Source organism: Oryctolagus cuniculus, chromosome X (assembly GCF_051225735.1).
Source record: "Oryctolagus cuniculus isolate XC-2025 breed Fujian yellow rabbit chromosome X, ASM5122573v1, whole genome shotgun sequence".
In the NCBI taxonomy this organism is placed as follows: domain Eukaryota; kingdom Metazoa; phylum Chordata; class Mammalia; order Lagomorpha; family Leporidae; genus Oryctolagus; species Oryctolagus cuniculus.
In genome coordinates, this window is record NC_142888.1 from 40,381,308 (window position 1) to 40,402,794 (window position 21,487).

The 21,487-nt window shown below is 41.4% G+C and overlaps 1 protein-coding gene across 1 annotated transcript; it reads left to right on the forward strand.

Moving 5' to 3' along the window:
- Positions 1-6,358: 6,358 nt before the first annotated feature.
- Positions 6,359-11,460, forward strand: ZXDB (zinc finger X-linked duplicated B). The gene has a single exon (XM_002720042.6). The coding sequence runs from the start codon at positions 6,437-6,439 to the stop codon at positions 8,855-8,857; it is 2,421 nt and encodes an 806-aa protein (XP_002720088.1). The 5' UTR covers positions 6,359-6,436; the 3' UTR covers positions 8,858-11,460.
- The last annotated feature ends 10,027 nt before the right edge of the window (positions 11,461-21,487 follow it).

Sequence of the window (21,487 nt, forward strand, 5' to 3'; positions counted from 1 at the left end):
AGGCTATGGGTTGCTTTTGTCATCTCTAGTCGCTCAACACAAGAGGTGAATATGGTGTGTAGGTTGGAAGTCCCAGGAAGAGAACATCCAAGGATGAGCAAGTATTAAAGTGGTTTTCTCATCACGTAGTTGCATCACACGGTATCTATTGAATATAGACACATCGAGAGGGGAAAATTTTTTTGTAGTCTCTACTTCTCAGTACAAGTTGCCCGTTCAATCAATAAATAATATATTTTTGTCGCTCAAGAATGACAAAACCATATGCTGTTTCTTTCCATCAATTTTTGCCCATTATTTACCCTGAACCAAATTGAGAAAAGCGTAATCACAGCACTCAAATCGCCAATACAGTTAGATATATACACTTGGTAAGACTGATGTGTGAGTCTGCTGTACTGCTCCTCCAAGGATGGGGCTCTGTGCAGCATGACTTTACATGAAACCCAAGAAAACTGTCTAAATAAGGAGCAGCTATGAGGAAAGCAGAGCAGATTTTCAGGTATACTAGGAAACTAGTCTCTTCCTCTGGAGAATATTGCTACTTGATGGAAGAGGCAATCTCATCACAGAGGAAGGCTCTCCTTGCAGTTGGAGCAGAGAAGCCCTTGGGCTCACAGTCTCTGGACTGTAGGCTGATGGCATAACACCCCTTTTGTGCCAGAGCCCTGGTTTTGTAGCAAAAGCAGCTTAGGTCGGGAAACATCAGGGCCCACCGTGAATCTTTTTTTAAAGATATATTTATTTATTTGAAAGTCAGAGTTTCACAGAGAAAGAAAGAGAGGCAGAGGGAGAGAGAGAAGGAGGGGATTGACCGCAATGGCTGGAGCTGCTCCGGCCCAAAGCCAGGAGCCAGGAGCTTCTTCTGGGTCTCCCACATGGGTGCAGGGGCCCAAGGTCTTGGGCCATCTTCTACTGCTTTCCTGGGTCATAGCAGAGAGGTGGATCAGAAATGGAATGTCTAGGACTCGATTTGGCGCCCACATGGGATGCCGGCACTGCAGGTGGTGGCTTTACCCCACCATGCCACAGTGCCAGCCCCCCCCCCTGCCATGAATCTTAAATGTTCAATTAAAGCTCTTGAAATGGCCATGCGCCTGGCTTTTATCATTGGTTTCCCAGTGAAACAATAATCTCCCTTGTCAAGCAGGGTGCTTATTATTCATGCAAGCAAAGAAAAGGGACTCCTCTAACCTGATAAAGGATCTGAAGCTGGCTATCAATTTATTGTATCTCAGCTCCAAATTCACCTATTTGCATATGTTCTGATATTGGAGGTATTCTTTGAGCCTCTCTCCTGCAAAGTAATGTCAAAGAGCAGGATGTTACATTTTCTTAGTAGAGGGTAGTAGAGCTACACTGATCCACAATGTGGCCCTTTGTGATTTCTGGCGCTGAGGTGTAGGCGTGAGGATACCTGCACACTCTGTCCCAGGCATGGGCCCAGAGCAACTGTCTCTGAGCAAACGTGTAGTCATAGTGTAGCCGTGTGTTCTGCTTCTTGTAGCCCTTTTGATAGGGACATCCCGTGCTCTAAATCCCTTGTGCACTGCTTCTCTCTCTCTCTCACACATACACAAACACACACACACACACGCAGGGCCTGCCTGATGTTTACATAGTCCTTCCAAACCTGTAGCCTGCCAAATCCCATGGTTGACTCCAGGTCTCCAACTGAACCAGGACACCCCCACCTCATCATACACACTCACACACCTACTATAGACACTACCCACATACTGGCTACCAGCTATGACTTGTCCATATTGCCATGTTGACGACAGTTGATTCCCACTTGCCCTGTGACTGGAGACAAGCTCTGTTACTGACAAACCATTGGAAATTCTCTACCGTCCACTGAGTTTTTCTACAATTACGTGTGAATTCCAGCCTTGGGGAGTGTATTAGACAGGGTTCTCCTGGCATACAGAATTGATGGGATATTCATAAGGATATGGGAAAGAGAATTTATTAGGGGGTTCGTATCATGTGATGGTGGCAGCTGAGAAATCCCACAACAGGTCTTCTGCAGGCTGTAAAGCCTGGGATGCTAATAGCATGGCCCAGTCCAACTCCAAGGGCCTCAGTATCAGAGAAGCTGAGGGTGTGAGCCTCCATTTGAGGCCAAAAAGCCTGAGTGAAAATAAGGGGGGAGAGGCAGGTGTAGTCCTGAAATCCCAAGGCCAACAACTGACATCAGAGACAGGAGTCCAGTGGGTCCCATGTCTCTCTCCCTTAGAGGCCAAAATCACCTTCCCATTTAATCCGTGTAGATCCCCAGACCGTTGAAGACGTCCACCCATATCCACCTCACAGGGTAGTCTTATTTGGAAGCAACCTCACAGGCACACCCAAAGTAATGCTTTTCCAGGCTTCTAGGTTTTTCTTACTCCAATTGAGCTGACAACATAGTGTTAACCATCAGAGGGAGGAACCTCCATTCTAAGTTTGTCTTTCATCTAGGATTTTACCTCTGCCCCAGAAGACCCCATCCAGTGTTCCTTTAGTTCTTAAATAAGAGTTACTATCAGAGTTTAATAATTCTTTATATGTGATTTCCCCTGCCTAGATTACTGTGTACTGCCCATCTCCTGATTGAATCAGATCCCTACATGTATGGAAAACACCCTTCTTACAGAGAATCACTGGAAGCTTTCTCTTTGACCATCACACCAAGTAAGGCGGGCCACTATCACCACTTCTGTTCAATAGTACCCTGGCCTTCTGAGGTGGGACTGGGAACTATTGAGAGAGACCAGTGAGGCAGAGAGAAAAAATTTGAAAGGAAGAAGAATGATTGGGATTATTTGCAGATGGTATGATTGTGTACATAAAATTATAAAAGTGTTTACACACAAATTATTGGAATCACTGTGAGAGCTTAGAGGCATGTAAGTTAAAATTAACATAAAAACTCAATTACATTCTATTTGCCAGCAACAAATATAGAAAATTTCAAATATAGCATCTACAAACTATGAAGTACCTAGTGTAAGAAGTCACCTTATGGAAAATGTATACAATATTATTGAGGCATATTAAAGAAGTTCTTATCTAAAGGAGACACAGGCCATGGGCATATTCAATGTCGAAATGACATCAAATCTAAAACATAAGCACAATTCTAATTAGGACCCCAAACAAGCTTTTGGTTGAACATTTTATGATGAATGATGAATTGATTATCTAAAAAGAATTAAAATGGGCCCAAAATAGCCAAGACACTTTTGAAGGCAAAGTAGAACAGATTCGCCTTATCCAAATATCAGGATGGACTATATAACTGTAGTAATTAAGACAGTGTGGTACTTTAAACAGACACATAGGGCCACGACACTTACTAAAGAGTATAGAAACTACCCCACACGCATGTAGATACTTGATTGAAGGCAAACGTGGCACTTCAAATCAGCTGGAAATGAGCAGACTTTTCAGGAAGTGGTTCACTGTGGACACTGCATTCACACACACACACACACACACAGAGAGAGAGAGAGAGAGAGAGAGAGAGAGAGAGAGAGAGAGAAATGGAAACTTACTCAACACTATACACAAATATAACTTGCAGGTGGGTTAGGACATGACTGTGAAAGACAAAACTATACGTATGTTAAAAGGTAATGTAGAGGAGCCGGTGCTGTGCCTCACTTGGTTAATCCTCTGCCTGCAACGCTGGCATCCCATATGGGCGCCGGGTTCTAGTCCCAGTTGTTCTTCTCCCAGTCCAGCTCTCTGCTGTGGCCCGGGAGGGTAGTGGAGGATGGCTAAAGTCCTTGGGTCCTAGCACCCGCATGGGAGACCAGGAATAAGCACCTGGCTCCTGGCTTCGGATCGGTGCAGCGCCAACCATAGCGGCCATTTGGGGAGTAAACCAACGGAAGGAAGACCTTTCTCTCTGTCTCTCTCTCTCTCTCACTGTCTACAATTCTACCTGTCAAATGAAAAAAAAAAAAAAGTAATGTAGAGAATATGTTCATGGCCCATGTTACTTAAAACATAAGAAAAAATATTTCTGAAAACAGAAAAGCACTACCCGTAAGGCAAAGAATGCTACGTTTGACTATAACTAAGATCGTCTGTTCACAAAACACAACACAAGTCAAGTGAAAAATACAAACAACAGAGCAAGGGAATATTTTGGCCACTTGTATGGAGTGGTATTTAACAAACCCATTAAATCAGTAAGCCACACAAGGTGTAAAGTAGAATAGAAAAATGAGTTAAAATGGTTGAATTAGAACAGTGCTTTCACAACAGAGAACATTCCAAAAGGTTCATCAACACGAAATTATGCTAAGGCTTAATGGTAACTTGGGTGTTGCTCACCCACAGTTCAGCAGAAACTATATTCTGGCAATATGTGATGTAGTGAGTACGTGGAAGAGCTGGAACTTCCCGTGCTGCTAGTGGGATTGAAAATTGACACAATCACTACAGAAAATAATTTGGCATCTGCTACCAGAGCTGAAGATGCGCATACCCCCATGGCCCAGTGGCCTTGTGTTCCTGTTGCCAGGAACTTCTGCACATGTGTTCCATGAGAAATGTGGAAGAATGTTCACAGTAACAGTCAAACAGTAGAAATAACTCCAGTGTCCATCCACTGTAGCATGGAATGACATAATCACACCATGATCACTTTGCTATAAGCATACACTGGGGTGGATGCTGCTACTCCACAATGACGATAGATGTACCTGCAGTTACTAGGAAAACCATGGATGCATCTCTCAAATATATTATACAGTGAAGTAGCCACCATAAAAGAAACCATGCAGTGAGATAAAAATTTCTATAACTTCAAATAAGCTGCATTGTTTAGGGACATGTACCAAAGCTGGAAAGCTACACAAAAAAGCACAGAAATGATTATTGCGAAGTGCAGATAATGATGATATCCATATGGGAAGGTGTGCTTTGTGACTGGAAGGAAGACAGTGGCTGTTTTCTGGAAGGGTGCAGGTGATCTATTTCTCCACCTGGGCCCTGGTTATGTGGGCACTTGCTTTTGTAAATTATCTTAATCATACAGATATATTTTATGCACTCTTCAGTATCTCAAATTTGAAAAATGCTTTCCCTCTAAAAAAAAATGTAATAGAAAGAAAAGTATGTAAAGTAGAAATTTTATCGAGGTTTGGAATGTTGTATATGAACGCTGTGTGGTTTTCCAAGAGACAAGCGCGTTTCCATTATAATTAAAAAAAAATGAGGCAGGGTGGGGCGAGCAGGGACTAGTCAAGTGATCGGTGCCTCATAATCTAGTCATCACCCTGAATTTGTGTCTTACTAGACATTTTGACCTATATTTGTGTCAACTCCCAATTTATCGATGACAGACATATTGGAGGATTGCCACCATCAGTAGGCACCACAGGTCGAGTTCATTACAGGAAGATTGGGCCTCCACGCTTAAATGCTGCAGCTACACTGGGGCTTTTGAATAAGGTCATCTGTGCATTTTACTAGGAATAGTCCATGGCAGTGACTTGGGGCTTCACCTTACCACATTTAACTGGAACTTCTGTCCAGAGACCACAAAAGTGATAGAGAATATGCAGTAAGCTGAAGATTATCGTCATCATGTTGTGAGATTAGAATTGAAATTTATCATGGCATAACCAACCAGTGGCAGAAGGGCAAAGATTGAGTACTGTATTGGGAGAACCCAGGAGCCGGTTGAGTTTTCCAGCTTTCAGTATAAATCATCTCATCCTCTAGACTTTGCAGTTCTAGGCTGAACAGAACCAATCCCATCTCTCACTCATTCTAAATCTCTGTACCAGAAGGACAAAAATGTAATTGTGCTGTACATTTGCCTCAGGATCTTGGTCAAGAAGATTCTGAGTGTGATGTTGGCCAGGGCGGGGGAGGGGGGAGAGCAGAAGGTGGTGGCAGGGACTGGTGCGGGGGGGGGTGTTTTCACCGGTTTGGCAGTTTAATGTTGACACAGTTTACTTTCTCAGGAGTTTTCTCTCTGCTATCAATCCAGACCGCCAGCCAGCCAGCAAACAAACTTTTTAGCACGTGAAAAGTACCGGAGAAGCTGGAGTGTGTTTCGTTTGGTATATATAGTGAGGTACGGATTTAAAGTGCTTTTAGAGGAGAGATACCAAGGTATTGCAGCACCATTACCGAATGAGCTGTCGTTTCCCCATTACCTCATAAGACCTCCTTGATTGCTTACTAATATTAACTGTGGGACTTATTTATGTACACCAGGTATGGCCCTTGGGCTTTCTATTCTGTCCCAGAGACCCAGTACCAAAATATTTAAATCACTGTGGCGTTAAATACGTTTTAATATCTGATAGGGCCAGTTTCTGCGCATTGCACATTTTTTTTCCCTTTCAGGAACGTATTCGGGCCCGCGGCAGGGGGCGTGGTCGCGCCGCCTCCGCCGCTCCGGTTCCAGCCCAGCCTCACGGACTCAGAGATGGAAATCCCGAGGCCGCTCCCAGCTCACGGGACACCACAGGGCGGCAGCGGCTGTGGCGGTAGCTCCGCGGGCGGCGTCCGGGTCCACCGAAGTCCTGACCTGTCGGCTGGTCAGACCCCGGCGCGCCGCCTCCTGCTGCTCCGGGGCCCCCAAGATGGCGGGCCCGGGCGGCGGCGCGAAGAGGCCCGCACTGCCTCACGGGGCCTGGGCCCGAGCTTGTTGGCGCCGAGGCCGGATTCTGCCGGCGGCGGCGGCGGCGGCGGCGACGACGACTTCTTCCTGGTGCTGCTCGACCCGGTGGGTGGCGACGTGGAGACCGTGGGCGCGGGTAAGGCCGCAGGGCCCGTGTGGAGGGAGGAGGCCGAGGCGGGGCCGGAGCCCCAACGGGGCGAGAGCGGCGCGAGCCCTGCGGCCCGGCCTGCGCTGGGCCCCCGCTGCCTGTCCGCGGCCCCCGTCCGGTCCCCGGCCCCGGCTCTAGGCTCGGGCCCCGCGGCGGCCTTCGCGGGTACCATCACTATCCACAACCAGGACCTGCTATTGCGCTTTGAGAACGGCGTCCTCACTCTGGCCACGCCCCCGCTGCCGGCTTGGGAGCCTGGGGTCGGGCCTGCCCCGCAACCTAGGGATCTGATCGTCCCTCAAGCTGGGCTGCCGCACGCCACGCAACCTGGCGACTGCCCAGAGCTGCCGCCTGACCTCCTCCTGGCGGAGCCGGCAGAACCCGCGCCAGCCCCTGCGCCCGAGGAGGAGGCAGAGGGCCAAGCTGCCGCTCCGAGCCCCCGCGGGTCACTGGGCCCAAGCCCAGGCGTGGTGCTATACCTGTGCCCCGAGGCACAGTGTGGGCAAACCTTCGCCAAGAAGCACCAGCTGAAGGTGCACCTGCTGACACACAGCAGCAGCCAGGGCCAACGGCCCTTCAAGTGCCCTTTGGGCGGCTGTGGCTGGACCTTCACCACCTCGTACAAGCTCAAAAGACATCTGCAGTCTCACGACAAACTGCGGCCCTTTGGCTGCCCTGCGGAAGGCTGTGGCAAGAGCTTCACCACCGTATACAACCTCAAGGCACACATGAAGGGCCATGAGCAGGAGAACTCTTTCAAATGCGAAGTGTGTGAGGAGAGCTTCCCCACACAGGCCAAGCTCAGCGCCCATCAGCGTAGCCACTTCGAGCCCGAGAGGCCCTACCAGTGTGCGTTTTCCGGCTGCAAGAAGACATTCATTACAGTGAGTGCCCTGTTTTCCCATAACCGTGCCCATTTCAGGGAACAGGAACTCTTTTCCTGCTCTTTTCCTGGCTGCAGCAAACAGTATGACAAGGCTTGTAGGCTGAAAATTCACCTGCGGAGCCACACGGGTGAGAGACCTTTCCTTTGTGACTTTGATGGCTGTGGCTGGAACTTCACCAGCATGTCTAAACTCTTAAGGCACAAAAGGAAGCACGACGATGACCGGAGGTTCACGTGCCCCGTGGAAGGCTGTGGGAAATCTTTCACGAGAGCCGAGCATCTGAAAGGCCACAGCATAACCCACTTGGGCACAAAACCTTTCGTGTGTCCTGTAGAAGGCTGTTGTGCCAGGTTCTCCGCTCGAAGTAGTCTCTACATTCACTCCAAGAAACACCTGCAAGATGTGGACACTTGGAAAAGCCGTTGTCCGGTCTCCACCTGTAATAAGCTCTTCACCTCCAAGCACAGCATGAAGACCCACATGGCCAAAAGGCACAACCTTGGCCAGGATCTCTTAGCTCAGCTAGAAGCCACAGATTCTCTTACACCCAGCAATGAACTTACCAGCCAGGGACAGAATGATCTCAGTGATGCCGAGATAGTGTCTCTCTTCTCTGATGTGCCTGGCAATAGTTCTGCTGCAGTGTTGGACACAGCATTAGTGAACTCTGGGATCTTGACCATCGATGTGGCTTCTGTAAGCTCATCTCTGGCAGGGACCCTCCCTGCTAGTAATAATAATTCCTTAGGGCAGGCTGTGGACCCCCGGGCCTTGATGGCCACCAGTGACCTTCCTCAAAGTCTGGATACCTCTCTCTTTTTTGGAACAACGGCAGCCAGTTTTCAGCAGAACACCTTAGATACGGATGATGTCTCAGGTGCAGCTGCCGGGCCCTTGGGATCTCTGGGTTCTGTGGCTATGAAAAGCTCCAGTCCTGAGCCCCAAGCTTTGACACCCAGCAGTAAGTTAACAGTGGACACAGAAGCTCTGACTCCTTCCAGCACCCTTTGTGAAAACAGTGTCTCAGAACTACTGACACCAACCAAAGCAGATTGGAATGTACATCCTGACTCTGACTTCTTCAGACGGGAGGGACAAACCCAGTTTGGATTCTCCAATCCAACAGGAAACCATGGTTCTCAGAAAGAAAGAGATCTTACCACAGTGACTGGCAGCTCATTTCTGGTATGAAACAACTGTATTCATTCCTCGCTGTGTGGCTTAATTTTAGTACATACACTCAGTTCTGAGGGTGTTCTGGATTAAATGTTTAAATACTGTCATGTTCTTTTGGATTTGCAATAGAACACAGCCCTGGACTACTAGTTTGGGGATTTAAATTCTGATCTTTAGTCTGGAACTGACAAGCTCTGTGGTCCTGAGCAAACCACTTAACCTATCTGATCTGAATTTACTTATTTATAAAATTAATTCTTTTCGATTGGTTTTTGTAGGGTTGATTCAACTCTGTGATTCATTGATAACATCCTTTCCTTCTAAATTATTTGAATGTTTTGCAGTTATGAGGTTGCATGTTGATTTTTTTTCAAACATGTATAAAAATCGCTGTGTACTAATTAACACCCATGTGCTATTCACCCATTCTCTTAAGTGTCTGTTTCTTTTGTATGTATCCCCTTGAGATCTTGTTTTTTTCTTGGTGTTTTACTGTTTGAATAAACAGGTTGTTTCCCATGATTTTGCCTAGCTTTTTAGCTGTTTGTAACTGTTTTCCTATGGTGGTATTTAATTTTTTTCATCAATTTTGTAGTTGGATGTGGAAATTTGATCAGTATGTGCTGAGTTTTTACATGAATATTAGAGTGATTGTGTTTTGTTCTTTTACCATGTGTCCCATCCTTGACTGATTTTCTCTTTTTGTGATATTAGCAGCTGCCTCTGATTAATGCATAAATTCATGTTTATATTTCTTTTTGATCAGATGAATTTTCTTGGTAGAGTTACTTAAAGAGTGTCATAGGAAACATTTCTTTTTAAGGCATTTATAAAAGTTTACAGAAATTTTTTTAATGCCAAATTATTTATTAAACAGTGATAGGATGAGAAAATATTTTAAAAAAAGTTAGCTGTTTTCACTGTATATTTTCCTGACCTCTTTTTATGATGGGAGGCTATGTTGTATAATTGCCACATAAGACTTTGTTATGAAACAGATCCTTGATCTAATTTGGGTCCTATGATGCTGGATAAGTAATCTGGAATAATTTAGTCCCACTAACCTCCGTGTTCTGGCTGTTTAGTGGTCATAATAATGCACATATGTGCATACAATTTGTTAGACATTTTTCTTTTCCAGTTTTTCACCAGTAAGAAAAGTGTTAGATGTTTTGGTGTATCTTGATTAATTTAGTCATCTTTTTACCCTCTCAGTCTTTTCTGATGTAAGGTGGAAATTGGGATAATTTATCTTATGCATGTGAAGATAGCAATGGTTTTTGACATTTTGGGTGAAGCATTAAAGAGAATCTCTTTATTTCCCACAATGAATAATTTCCCCTTAAAATATTACTGTGGAAAATGCCAGGAGTGGAGACATTGCTCATATATGTATCTGCATACCTCTCCATTCAATTTATTTCTCACCATTTTTGCTCTGTTTTTGATGTTAGGCTTCTCTGTGACTGTGTAGCCTGCTATTCTATTTAAATATGAAAAAAGATGCAGAGAACATTATTCCTCTATGTGATTTGTCTGGAGAGTTTATTGTTTACAGTTTCCCATAATTGTAAAGAAGTGTTTATTCTGAATATTGTGTAAAATGTATTAAATGAGTGTAGCATTTTTCAGTTTGTAGAACATCTTCACAAATGGTTTTGTATTTCAATAACTCTGAAATAATTTTGGCAAAGTCAATGTTGTGTTTCGTGTCATAATATAGCCAAAACACATTCCAACAGGTCTTTGGCAATGACTGACAATTCTATAGATAGCTAAAATGAGGAACAGAAATTCTTTTAACATCTTCTTTCTTACCCATCTTATTACCCATCCAGCATTCATGATTAATTTCAGTGTTGTAACTTGTTTTTTTCCACTTCTGCATACTCTCTTCCCACTCTACTGCCTTGCGTTGTGCATTCCTATCCTTATAATGCCTTTCTTTTTTATTTTTTCGTGGTTAGATCTCTTTTCTGCCACTATGCCTCAAACACTGTCATGGCACAATGCTTATAGTTGCTGAGTATACAATGCAGTTCTATATATATAATAAGATGTTATTTTCTCGGCTTAGATAATAATGTGTCTATATATAATTCAGATAATAAAGATTATTTTCAATACTGTACAGATAAGAAGTAGATTTCTGTTTCATTATTTCCATTAAAAATTTTTTTGAGAGGGAGTTCTGATACTTTCATATTTGCTCTATTGTACTAGTACAGTAGTGTTTGCATGTGGATGTCTGTGAATGATAGTTTCTGTAGCACTTTGGAAGTGCACTAAATTTTTTATGTATAAAGTATTTCTGTATTGCGTGTGTGTCTATACTCACACACCTACATATACTTTAAAAGTCGTTGTATTCATTTAGTGTAAAAGAAAAAGTAGACATACTTTTGTAAATCAAAGAAATGTTTGAAATTTTATTGTGTCTACATATCAACAGTTTTCCTTCTTTGCCTTGGAAATATTTGTATCTATACATTTCATAAATTTTATTCATTATGGTCTCATAAATTCACTGCTATTTTTTGTGTCTGGCAGATAAGTATGTTGAGGATTGAGATGAACACTCAAGTCATGAAAATCTAATAAATTGATAAACAAGAGAATTTAATGCTGTGATGTCTTTATTTCCTTAAAGCAATTTCCTCCTAATAAAAATGCATGCAGTATTATTTTGGTACAAATTTTTGTAATTTTCAAAGGACAGGTGCTAATTTTTTCAAAGAATACAGTTTTTATTTGTCCATGGACTCACAAAGTTTCACCAAACAAATTTGTTCAATTGATTTCTTTAAACACTCTATAAAAATGGTTAACAGCTTTATACTTTGAAGTAATAAGTTTAATTTGTATGGGTGGTAGCATAAAGTTACCATCACTTTTAGTATTACTTGTTTTAATTTCATCCTACCTCCATTCTGCTTCTCTTCAATCATTCATTCATTCATCCTCATCGTGTGAAAACACAATGACATGATGGCTTAAAATGAAGTCTGTTTATAGGGGCTGTGTTGATCATGTAGATAAGTAATTAAAATGCATTGGCTTTTGTGGGTTTTGCTAATTAGTATAACAAAAATCTTGAATAGTAGGCATGAATCATGGATAGGTATTTTTCTCTGTGATCTAAACTTATGTGCTACGCAGAAACATATATCAAGAAGGCAGATAACTGCTGTGGCCCGGGAGTGCTGTGGGCCCTGCACCTGCATGGGATACCAGGAGAAGCACCTGGCTCCTGGCTTCGGATCAGCGCGGTGCACTGGCTGCAGTGGCCATTGGGGGAATGAACCAACGGAAAAGGAAGACCTTTCTCTCTGTCTCTCTCTCAATGTCCACTCTGCCTGTCAAAAAAATAATTTAAAAAAATTTTTAAAAATAAACAAAATACAGCATAGCATGCTGAGAATTCTATGAGAACAATATCACATACTTCAAAGATTAAAATATAAGTTTATTTGTGTACAAAAAATTGAAATCCATGCATAAGAGCCTGAACTTTAAGGAGATCACAGTTGATGTGAAGAGATGGAAAACTAAATAAACAATTGAAGAACAAAAACAGGAAAAAAAGTAGTTTGGTACCAAAATGACTGAAAGTTTTTCTTAGAAACCTGTAAGAATAATGAGCTTATTCTGGACACGGAGGAGAGTCAGTGAATATGTTATAAGAATAATAACAGATTCTGAAAATGCTATAGAAATGTTAATGTAATAGAGGTGTGCAATGTGGATTAGACGGACAAAAATGAAATACAAAAATTAGTTAAAAACCTTTTATAGCAATCAATGTATGATAATGATGAAACATGTAGCCAAGGGTAGTGAGAATGTGATAGAGAAAACAGATATTGGAGATATTCAAAAGTATCTCAAAATATTGGAATGGATGAAATCTTATTTGATGCCTTAGTAGGGGACAGATGGATATATAGAGCTAAATGACATCATAGAAAGAGATTGCTAAAGTTTTATTGGGGATTATAAATAATCATAGGAAGATAAGGAGAGTATTTTTTATAAATGAATATACAAAGATGATGTCTTTACTTAAATTATACTTTTATTTATTTTTTAATATTTTTTTATTTGAAAGACAGAGTTAGAGAGAGGTAGAGCCAGAGAGCGCGAGTGAGAGAGAGAGATGGGGGGGGGGGGTCTTCCATCTGTTGGTTCATTCCCGAGATGACTGCAACAGTCAGAGCTGAGCTGTTCTGAAGCCAGGAGCCAGGAGTTTCTTCCGGGTCTTCCACATGGGTGCAGGGGCCTAAGGACTTGGGCCATTTTCTACTGCTTTCCCAGGCCATAGCAGAGAGCTGAATTGGAAGTGGAGCAGCCAGGACTGGAACTAGTGCCCATATGGGATGCCGGTGCTGCAGGCCAGGGCTTTAACCCACTGTGCCACAGTGCCGGCCCCAAATTATACATAGTTGTCTTGTATAAGCTATCCATATTGAGGTTTATTTGCTTTCCAGAAGACAACAGGAAGTCACTTCCTCTTTTTTGGTTCACTTAATCCTTCTCAGAACTTCCTACATGGTTTTGATCCTTTTATTTCCTTTTGAATTACCAGAAGCCTCTTCATCTTGTCTTGAATGATCTAGATCTGATTCACTAGCATGGTAGCTACTAGCCATATGGACTGTGTAGTACTTGAAATGTGGCAAGTGCAACTGAGAGAATGAATTCTTAATTGAGTTTAATTCAGTGCATTTTTAATTTTGAAATTGAAGAAGTTGAAATTCTTTTCTGTTAAACACAACTCTGTTTTGATAGGATTAAATTTCACTTTATCCACTGAAGATAAAGCATCCAAACCAGAATGTAAAATACAAACCAGATTTTTGAATGCACAGTACAAAATATAAATGTCATTAGTATTTTAATATTTATTTTTAAATAACATATTAATGTATTTGGATAAAATATGCTATTTTTAGTTTACCAGTTTTGTTTTATTTTTAATGTGTGTACTAGACAATTTAAAATCATACATGCAGCTCTTGTTACAAGTGAAATTCAGAAAAGTAATATTATGTATGTGCTTCTGTTTATAGAACACTGATCTGGATGTTACATTACCTCATTCTACTCACTACAAAAGTGAGTTATGTTAGGGTGAGCATTTGATGCAGCAATTAAGTCCCTGCTTATGATGCCCACATCCCATATTGAAGTGTCTAATTGAGTCTTGGCTATACTTCACTTTGATCCAGCTTCCTATTAATGCCTACCTGGGAAGTCAGCAGTCAAGTACTTAGGTCTCTACCATCCAAGTAGTAGTCCTGGATTGGATTCTGGGCTCCTGGCTTCAACCTGCTCTAGCCCTGGCTGTTGTAGGCATTTGAGGAGTGAACCAGTGGATGGAAGCATGCTCTTTGTTTCCCTGTCTCTCAAATAAAATTAAAATGAATAATTTTTAAGTGAACTGTGCTATTTCTTCATTGAATATCTTTTCTACTGCTTTTATGATTCAGAAGTTATTTTAAGTTTATGGTAAAATGTATGATAAAAGACTGCACCATATTTTGGGGAACAGCATGTTGTCTTGAATTCCAGCAGTTCTTCATAAAATATTTATTGGAATGTGTAGGATAAAAAAAGTAGTATCTCTTGGTCTGGATAAGCCCCAGTCGGCTTCTGGCTGCCATTTAACACAGGGAATGTGCATACCCAGGATGATCCCATTGGCAGGCTCTAGGACCTGGCACAGTGCGAATCGCAGGCACACAATGCCTGACTAATGGCAGTAACCAGCCTGAGGCCCTGCTGGCGTGACCTATCCCCGGAAGCTCTGTATGAGGAAATGCATCACACATGTGCAAGTTTCTGGCTTGTGCATGCACGGTATTTTCTTCCTTCTGGGCCCCAGAGAATCTCCCACGGGTTGGTCAGGTGATCCCCTCCTCACTGGAAGTATGGAATGGTATGTGGTCCCCTCCAGACCAGAAGTATGGGCTACTCACCTGATTCCCTCATGACCCAAAGTATACAGCAGCCCATGTATCCTGCGGGAACTACCTTGCCTGAATGCCTCCAAGCAGCCTTCTGGGATACCCGGACAGCCTGTGCCCTCACTCCATTCTGTCTGCATAGCTAGAGTTGCAGGGATGTCAGGTTTCCATTCAGACAGATGGATCATGGCACGCATTCCCAGAAATCTTGGCTTGCTGGGAGCAATTGGACTAGACATGGGGTTGATCATAATCTCTCCTGTCACTAGAGAGAATTGTAAGCCTTTTGACAGCATGGGAACATAGTCATGAGAACCCCTACCATAGCCTTTCCTTTTTATAACTCCTCAGTTGGTTAAAAGACACAACGAAGGAAAGGCCACAATCTGCTTGGAAATTGGCCAGAACAGAGAGCCCTGTGAGAAACTGCAGTGGATGAAGCAGCAGCAGTTCATCTTTAACTAGTTCCAACTTTTATGCTGCCACAGTGAATCCTTTGCAGCCGAAAGTGTCAGCACTGCTTAGTTAACACCAACTAAAATTTGAGTCTCTACTATTTCTAAGATGACTTATCATTTTTCCTTAAATTTACACATGATTGTGTGCTTCTTGGTGCTAATTATTGTTATTATCTTAACTGTAATTTCATCAGTTATCATACCTTATAGATTATCTTCCATTAAAATTTGTTTGACTAAATTGAAAAATATGTGGGGGCACATTTTCTTACACTATTTGAGTACTGATCTGCTTCAGAAAATTCTTGGAGGGGTGGGCATTGTGGCCCAACTGGTTAAGCGGCTACATGGAAAGTCCATATCCTTCCAATCCAATTTCCTACTAATGCATCCTTGGAGGCAACAGCAGATGATGTCTCAAGTTTTGGGGCTCCTGACACCCATGTTGGGACTTGATGGAGTTTTAAACTCCTGGATTCTACATTGGCCCAATCCTGATTGTTGTGGGTGTTTGGGTAGTAAACCAGCAGATGGTAGATCTCTTTATCTGTTGCTCTGCTTTTCAAGTAGATGAAAATAAATAAATAAATAAATAAATAAATAAATAAATATTTTTTTAAATTATGGAAATGGAATTAAAAGATAAGTTTGGTATGGGTGTTTGGCACAGTGGTTAAGACACTTGTTTAGGAAACTTGCATCCCATATCAGAGTGTCTGGGTTTGAGTTCTTTTTCTGTTTCTGAATGTAGCTTCCTGCTCATGAGCACATAGCAGACAGCAGTTTATGGGTCCATGAACTCCACGTAGGAGACCTAGATGGAGTTCCTGGTTCCTGGCTTAGCCTGGCCCAGCCCTGGCTGTTTGTGGGCATATGAGGAGTGAGCCAGCAAATGAATATATCTGTTTGTTTCTGCCTCTGTCTCCCTACCTTTCAAATAAAAATTAATTAATTAATTAGAAATTCGAAATTAATTAGAAATGGTGAAATCCATTCACTTGATAGATCCTCGAAAAGTTTGTGGAAAATGCATATGGATGAAAAAAAAATCTATGGAGGGATTTCAAAAGATGTTTGCACCAAAATAAACTTATCTTTTAATTCTACTTTCCACAAATTTTTGAAGTACTCTTATATATCTCAATCACCTCTGAGTGTTAGAAGTAATAAAATTTGGAGCTAAGTTAACATTTTTAGGTAAACATTTAGAGTTATAAATTTAAAATATTGGCTGTTTTGAAAAAGGAGAAAGTTAGGCAGCTTTCCTCATATTCATAGATCAGTGATAGAGCTTCTAGAAAGAACTGATGGAGACATGAAGTAATACCACTTTTTCCCCTCTGGCAAGTTGCCATTCTACTATCTGCTTCTACGAGATTTCCTATTTTGAATTCCTCATATAAATGGTATTATGTAATATTTTTCCTTCTATATTTGACTTATTTCGCTCATTATAATGTACTCCAAGGCCACTCATGTTGTCAAAAATACCAGGATTGTCTTCTTTCTACAGTGGAATAATACTCCATTGTATGGATATATCAAATTTTCTTTATACACTCATCCATCTGTGTATATATAGGTTACTTCCATGTCTTGGCTGTTGTAAACAATGTTGTAGTGAACACAGGAGTGTAGATCTCTTTTCAAGATCCTGATTTCAATTCCTTTGGACATATACTCAGAAGTGGGATTGCTGGAGCATATGTTAGTTCTGTTTTAAAATTTTTAAAGAATCTCCAGAGTACTTTCTATAGTGACTGAATCAATTTCCATTCTCACCAATAATAACACAAGATTCCCATTCTGCATATCTTTTTTTTTTTTTTTTTTGGACAGGCAGAGTGGACAGCGAGAGAGAGAGAGAGAGAGAGAGAAAGGTCTTCCTTTACCGCTGGTTCACCCCTTAATGGCCGCTGCGGCTGGCACACCGTGCTGATCCGAAGCCAGGAGCCAGGTGCTTCCTCCTGGTCTCCATGCGGGTACAGGACCCAAGGACTTGGGCCATCCTCCACTGCACTCCCGGGCCACAGCAGAGAGCTGGACTGGAAGAGGAGCGACCAGGACAGAATCCGGCGCCCCGACCAGGACTAGAACCCGGTGTACCAGCGCCGCAGGCGAAGGATTAGCCAAGTGAGCCGTGGCGCCGGCCTCTGCATATCTTTGTTAACACTTCTTATCTTTATTTATGTGGTTTCATGAGTCATCCTAACAATTGAAAGATGATAGCTCAATGTATTTTTTTAATTTATATTTTACTGACAGTTATGTTGAATGTCTTTTCATGTATCTGTCAACCATTTTTATTTCTTCTTTGGATAAAATTATTTCATTTCTTTGCCAATTTTAAGTAGAATTATTACATATATTCGCTTGTTATATTTTCTTATTGAGTTGTAGGAGTTTCTCATATATTTTCGTTATTAACCCTTTATCATGTATGTGATTTGCAAATATTTTCTCCCATTATGTAGATTGCCTTTTCATTTTCTTGCTCATTTCCTTTGTATGAAGAGCTAATTCACTGTTTCAAAGAATTATTTATTTATTTGAAAGACAGAGTTACAGACAGGTAAATGAAACACACACACACACACACAGAGAGAGAGAGAGAGAGAGAGAGAGAGAGAGAGAGATTTCATCTGCTAGTTCACTTCCCAAATGGCCACAGTAGTCGAGACTGGGCCAGGTCAAAGCCAGGAGCCAGGAACTTCTTCCAGGTCTCCCACGTGGGTTCAGGGGCCCAAGCACTTGAGCCATTTTCTGCTGCTTTTCCAGGTGCATCAGCGGGGAGCTGGATGGGAAGTGGAACAGCCAGGACTCGAACTGGTGTACATATGGGATGACAGCACTGCAATCTGTGGTTTTAACTCACTGTGCCCCAGTGCCAGACCCCACTAATTCACTTTTCAAAAGATTTATGTATTTGAAAGTCAGAGCTACATGGAGAGAAGTAGAGAAAGAGAGAGGGAGGGAGGGAGATAGAGTATCTTCCATATACTGGTTCACTCCCCAGATTACTAGCTCTGTGCCAGGCCAAAACCAGGACTCAGGAGTTTCATCTGGCACATCCCAAACACTTGGGTCATCTGATTTTCTCAGGCCATTTAGAGGAAGTTTTATCAGAAGTGAAGCAACTGGGACATGAACTGGTGACCATATGGTATGCTGGCATCACAGGAAGTGGCTTTATTTGCTACACCACAGTGCCAGTTCCACTAATCCATTTCGAATTTTTACTTATTTTAATTTATTGATTGTTTTTTTTTCAGTATGTAATTTAATGGCTGCCTATGTGTTAACATTTTTGAAGCTATATTTTTAATAACTTTGAAATTTTGTTTTAAAGATCTATGGAACATTTTTACATATTGTCCATTTATACAACTTTAAAAATATTTTTCAAGGTTTTTGTTCAAGAAATATGTTTATTGGGGCCAGCACATGGTGCACCGGGTTAAAGCCCTGGCCTGAAACGCTGGCATCCCATATGAGCACCGGTTCTAGTCCCGGCTGCTCCTCTTCCCATCCAGCTCTCTGCTATGGCCTGGGAAAGCAGAGGAAGATGGCCCAAGTGCTTGGGCCCCTGCACCTAAATGGGAAACCTGAAAGAAGCTCCTGGCCCCTGGTTTTGGATCTGCTCAGCTCTGGCCTTTGAGGCCATCTGGGTGTGAACCAGCGGATGGAAGACCTCTCTCTCTGTCTCTACCTCTCTCTGTAACTCTATCAAATCAATTAAAATAAATCTTTAAAAAAAGAGATATATTTATTGACATATAATATTTGTAAATATTTATGGGGTGTAGTGTGATGCTTTGATATAAGTTTCTCAAAATAGTCTGTAAATATATTGTATAAGAGTTTAAAATGCTTGATGTCTTTGTCAACTATTACTGTTTTCATCTTCTTAATTTTACCTATTATGGTAATATTTCATTGTGCTTTAAATTTGCATTTCTATGATGACTGATAGGCTTGAGAATCTTTCGATGTTTATTGTAGACTTGGATATCTTCTTTTGGAAATTCCTGTTCCAATATTGTGCTAATTTGGTAAAGATTTTAGGAGATTTTTAATTTGTTTAACAATATGGAGAGCCCTTGAAAATAAATCTGATTTCTATCATGGTGTTTTTAGTTTGCAAAAATGCTAATTATGATTACTTAGATGCAATCTAACGGGTATTGTGTACAAACATGTTCTAAGCAATAGATCCCATCAGAACTCTTATATAAAAATAATTAAAGTATATTCAATTAAAAACATTTTTACCATACTTTAGCCTTCATATCTGTGGGAGGACAACTGGCATTTTAATAATTTACCTATACTTTAATCTTAGTGAATATTTCAAGATGCTTGTTTAGCCACATAAATATCATTGTTTTCCTATTATAAGAACTCAGATAAATGCTTATCACTTCCTTTGTGTAAGTAAATTTTAGTATTACAGGGTTAATCAGGTCCCAGAACCTACGTAAAGATGAATAATATAGACATGTTTAGTGTTTAAGGTTTTAGTCATGAATAAATGCTTCCTGAATTAATCAGATTCCTTTTAAAATAGAAGTTCTGTATCTATTAAATTTCCGTTTATTTATTATGTACTGAAGTCCAATGAGTTCTTTTCCATGTTTTATCTATAATGTCTATTGAATTTTATATTATTTTTTTCTTTTCAAACACTACTATTGTAACATACATTCATTCTTTAGAATAGCCTCTGCTTTTTCAATCATATTATAAAAATTTCAGTTAATTATTTTTAAAAAAAGTCTGAATTTTGTGTTCTGCAACTTACACCAACAAATATGATGATATGTGCAAAGAGTAAAAGAAAAATTAAAGATATAATGCATTTATTTATTTAAAGATTTATTTATTTTACTTGAAAGGGTTACACAGAGGCAGATACAGAGAGAGAGAGAGAAAGAGAGAGAGAGAAAGAGAAAGAGAGAGAGAGAGATGGAGGGAGAGAGGTCTTCCATCTGCTGGTTTACTCCTCAAATGGCCACAACAGCCAGAGCTAGGTTGATCTGAAGCCCGGAGCCTGGCAGGGGCCCAAGGACTTGTGCCATCTTCTACTGCTTTCCCAAGCCATAGCAGAGAGCCTGATTGGAAGTGAAGCAGCCGGGTCTCGAACTGGTGCCCACAGGCGGCGGCTTTACCCACTATGCCACAGTGCCGGCCCCAAGATATAATGCATTTAACTCCACTTTGCAAGAATAACTGAAAAATAAAATGAGCTTCAGCAAATAACAATACTGACAAAGATTTTATGATATGTTGAGAATATCTGTATATAATTTTTTCATTTTTTTCTATATTTCTAATTTTTTGCCAACTTGATTTTGCTGAAATAATTATTGAATTCACCTATTTTTTGTCTTTCCAGTGTCATTTATATAAGCTTAGATTTTATAAAGTCACTTTAAACTCAGTCTATGAAAATCTAATATTTTAAAATATCTCATTGTGTCAGGATCTCCCCCTCAGGGAACTGGCCAGGTTGCCACAAAGGAAGATCAAGGAGCCTGAGGAAGGTCAAGCTAAACACACTTTATTGATACTCTAGGCGACTAGGAGGAGAAATCGCTCATGCCTACTCCTGTGGGCACTAGGCACTACAGACCAGGAGCTTCTCCCCGTGGGCACTAGGGACCAGGGAGAGAGGCTGAGCAACCTCTGGTTTACAGCATCTGAGGGTCCCCTTATATACAGTTTCTAGAGGCTAGCCCCGCCCACATTCCGACCTCCCAGGGTCCCGTAGTCATGGCAACGACAGTTTGTGGTTAGGCCATCTAGTTAGGCCATCCCTTTTCAAATCTTACCAGATAGCTTGGTTACCTTTCTACTTTTCTTTCAAGCTGTGCTACTGCGCAGTTACTTTCTTTCAAACGGTGCTACAATTACTTTCTCCATGAGTGGTTCCCTAACACATTGAATGATAAGTATGTCTCTCAACTGAACAAGCTAATAATCTGGATGTCGTTATTACCTGATTTTTCCCATCCAACATTCATCACCATGTTCTGTGACTTAAATGTCATAACCATCCTTTCAAAGCATCTACACTTCTGCGTGATAAGTGCCACATTCTTGGGTCAGTGTACTGTTTTCATTAGGTTGGAACTCAATATATTGAAAACTCATGTTTCTGACTTTAAACTCCTGCCAATGCAACTTTTCTACAAAGTCGTTAGAGTGACCTTTCTGAAACA

Excerpts from the sequence above, each read along its gene's own strand:
- ZXDB (XM_002720042.6), top strand. The coding sequence starts at position 6,437 with ATGGAAATCCCGAGGCCGCTCCCAGCTCACGGGACACCACAGGGCGGC.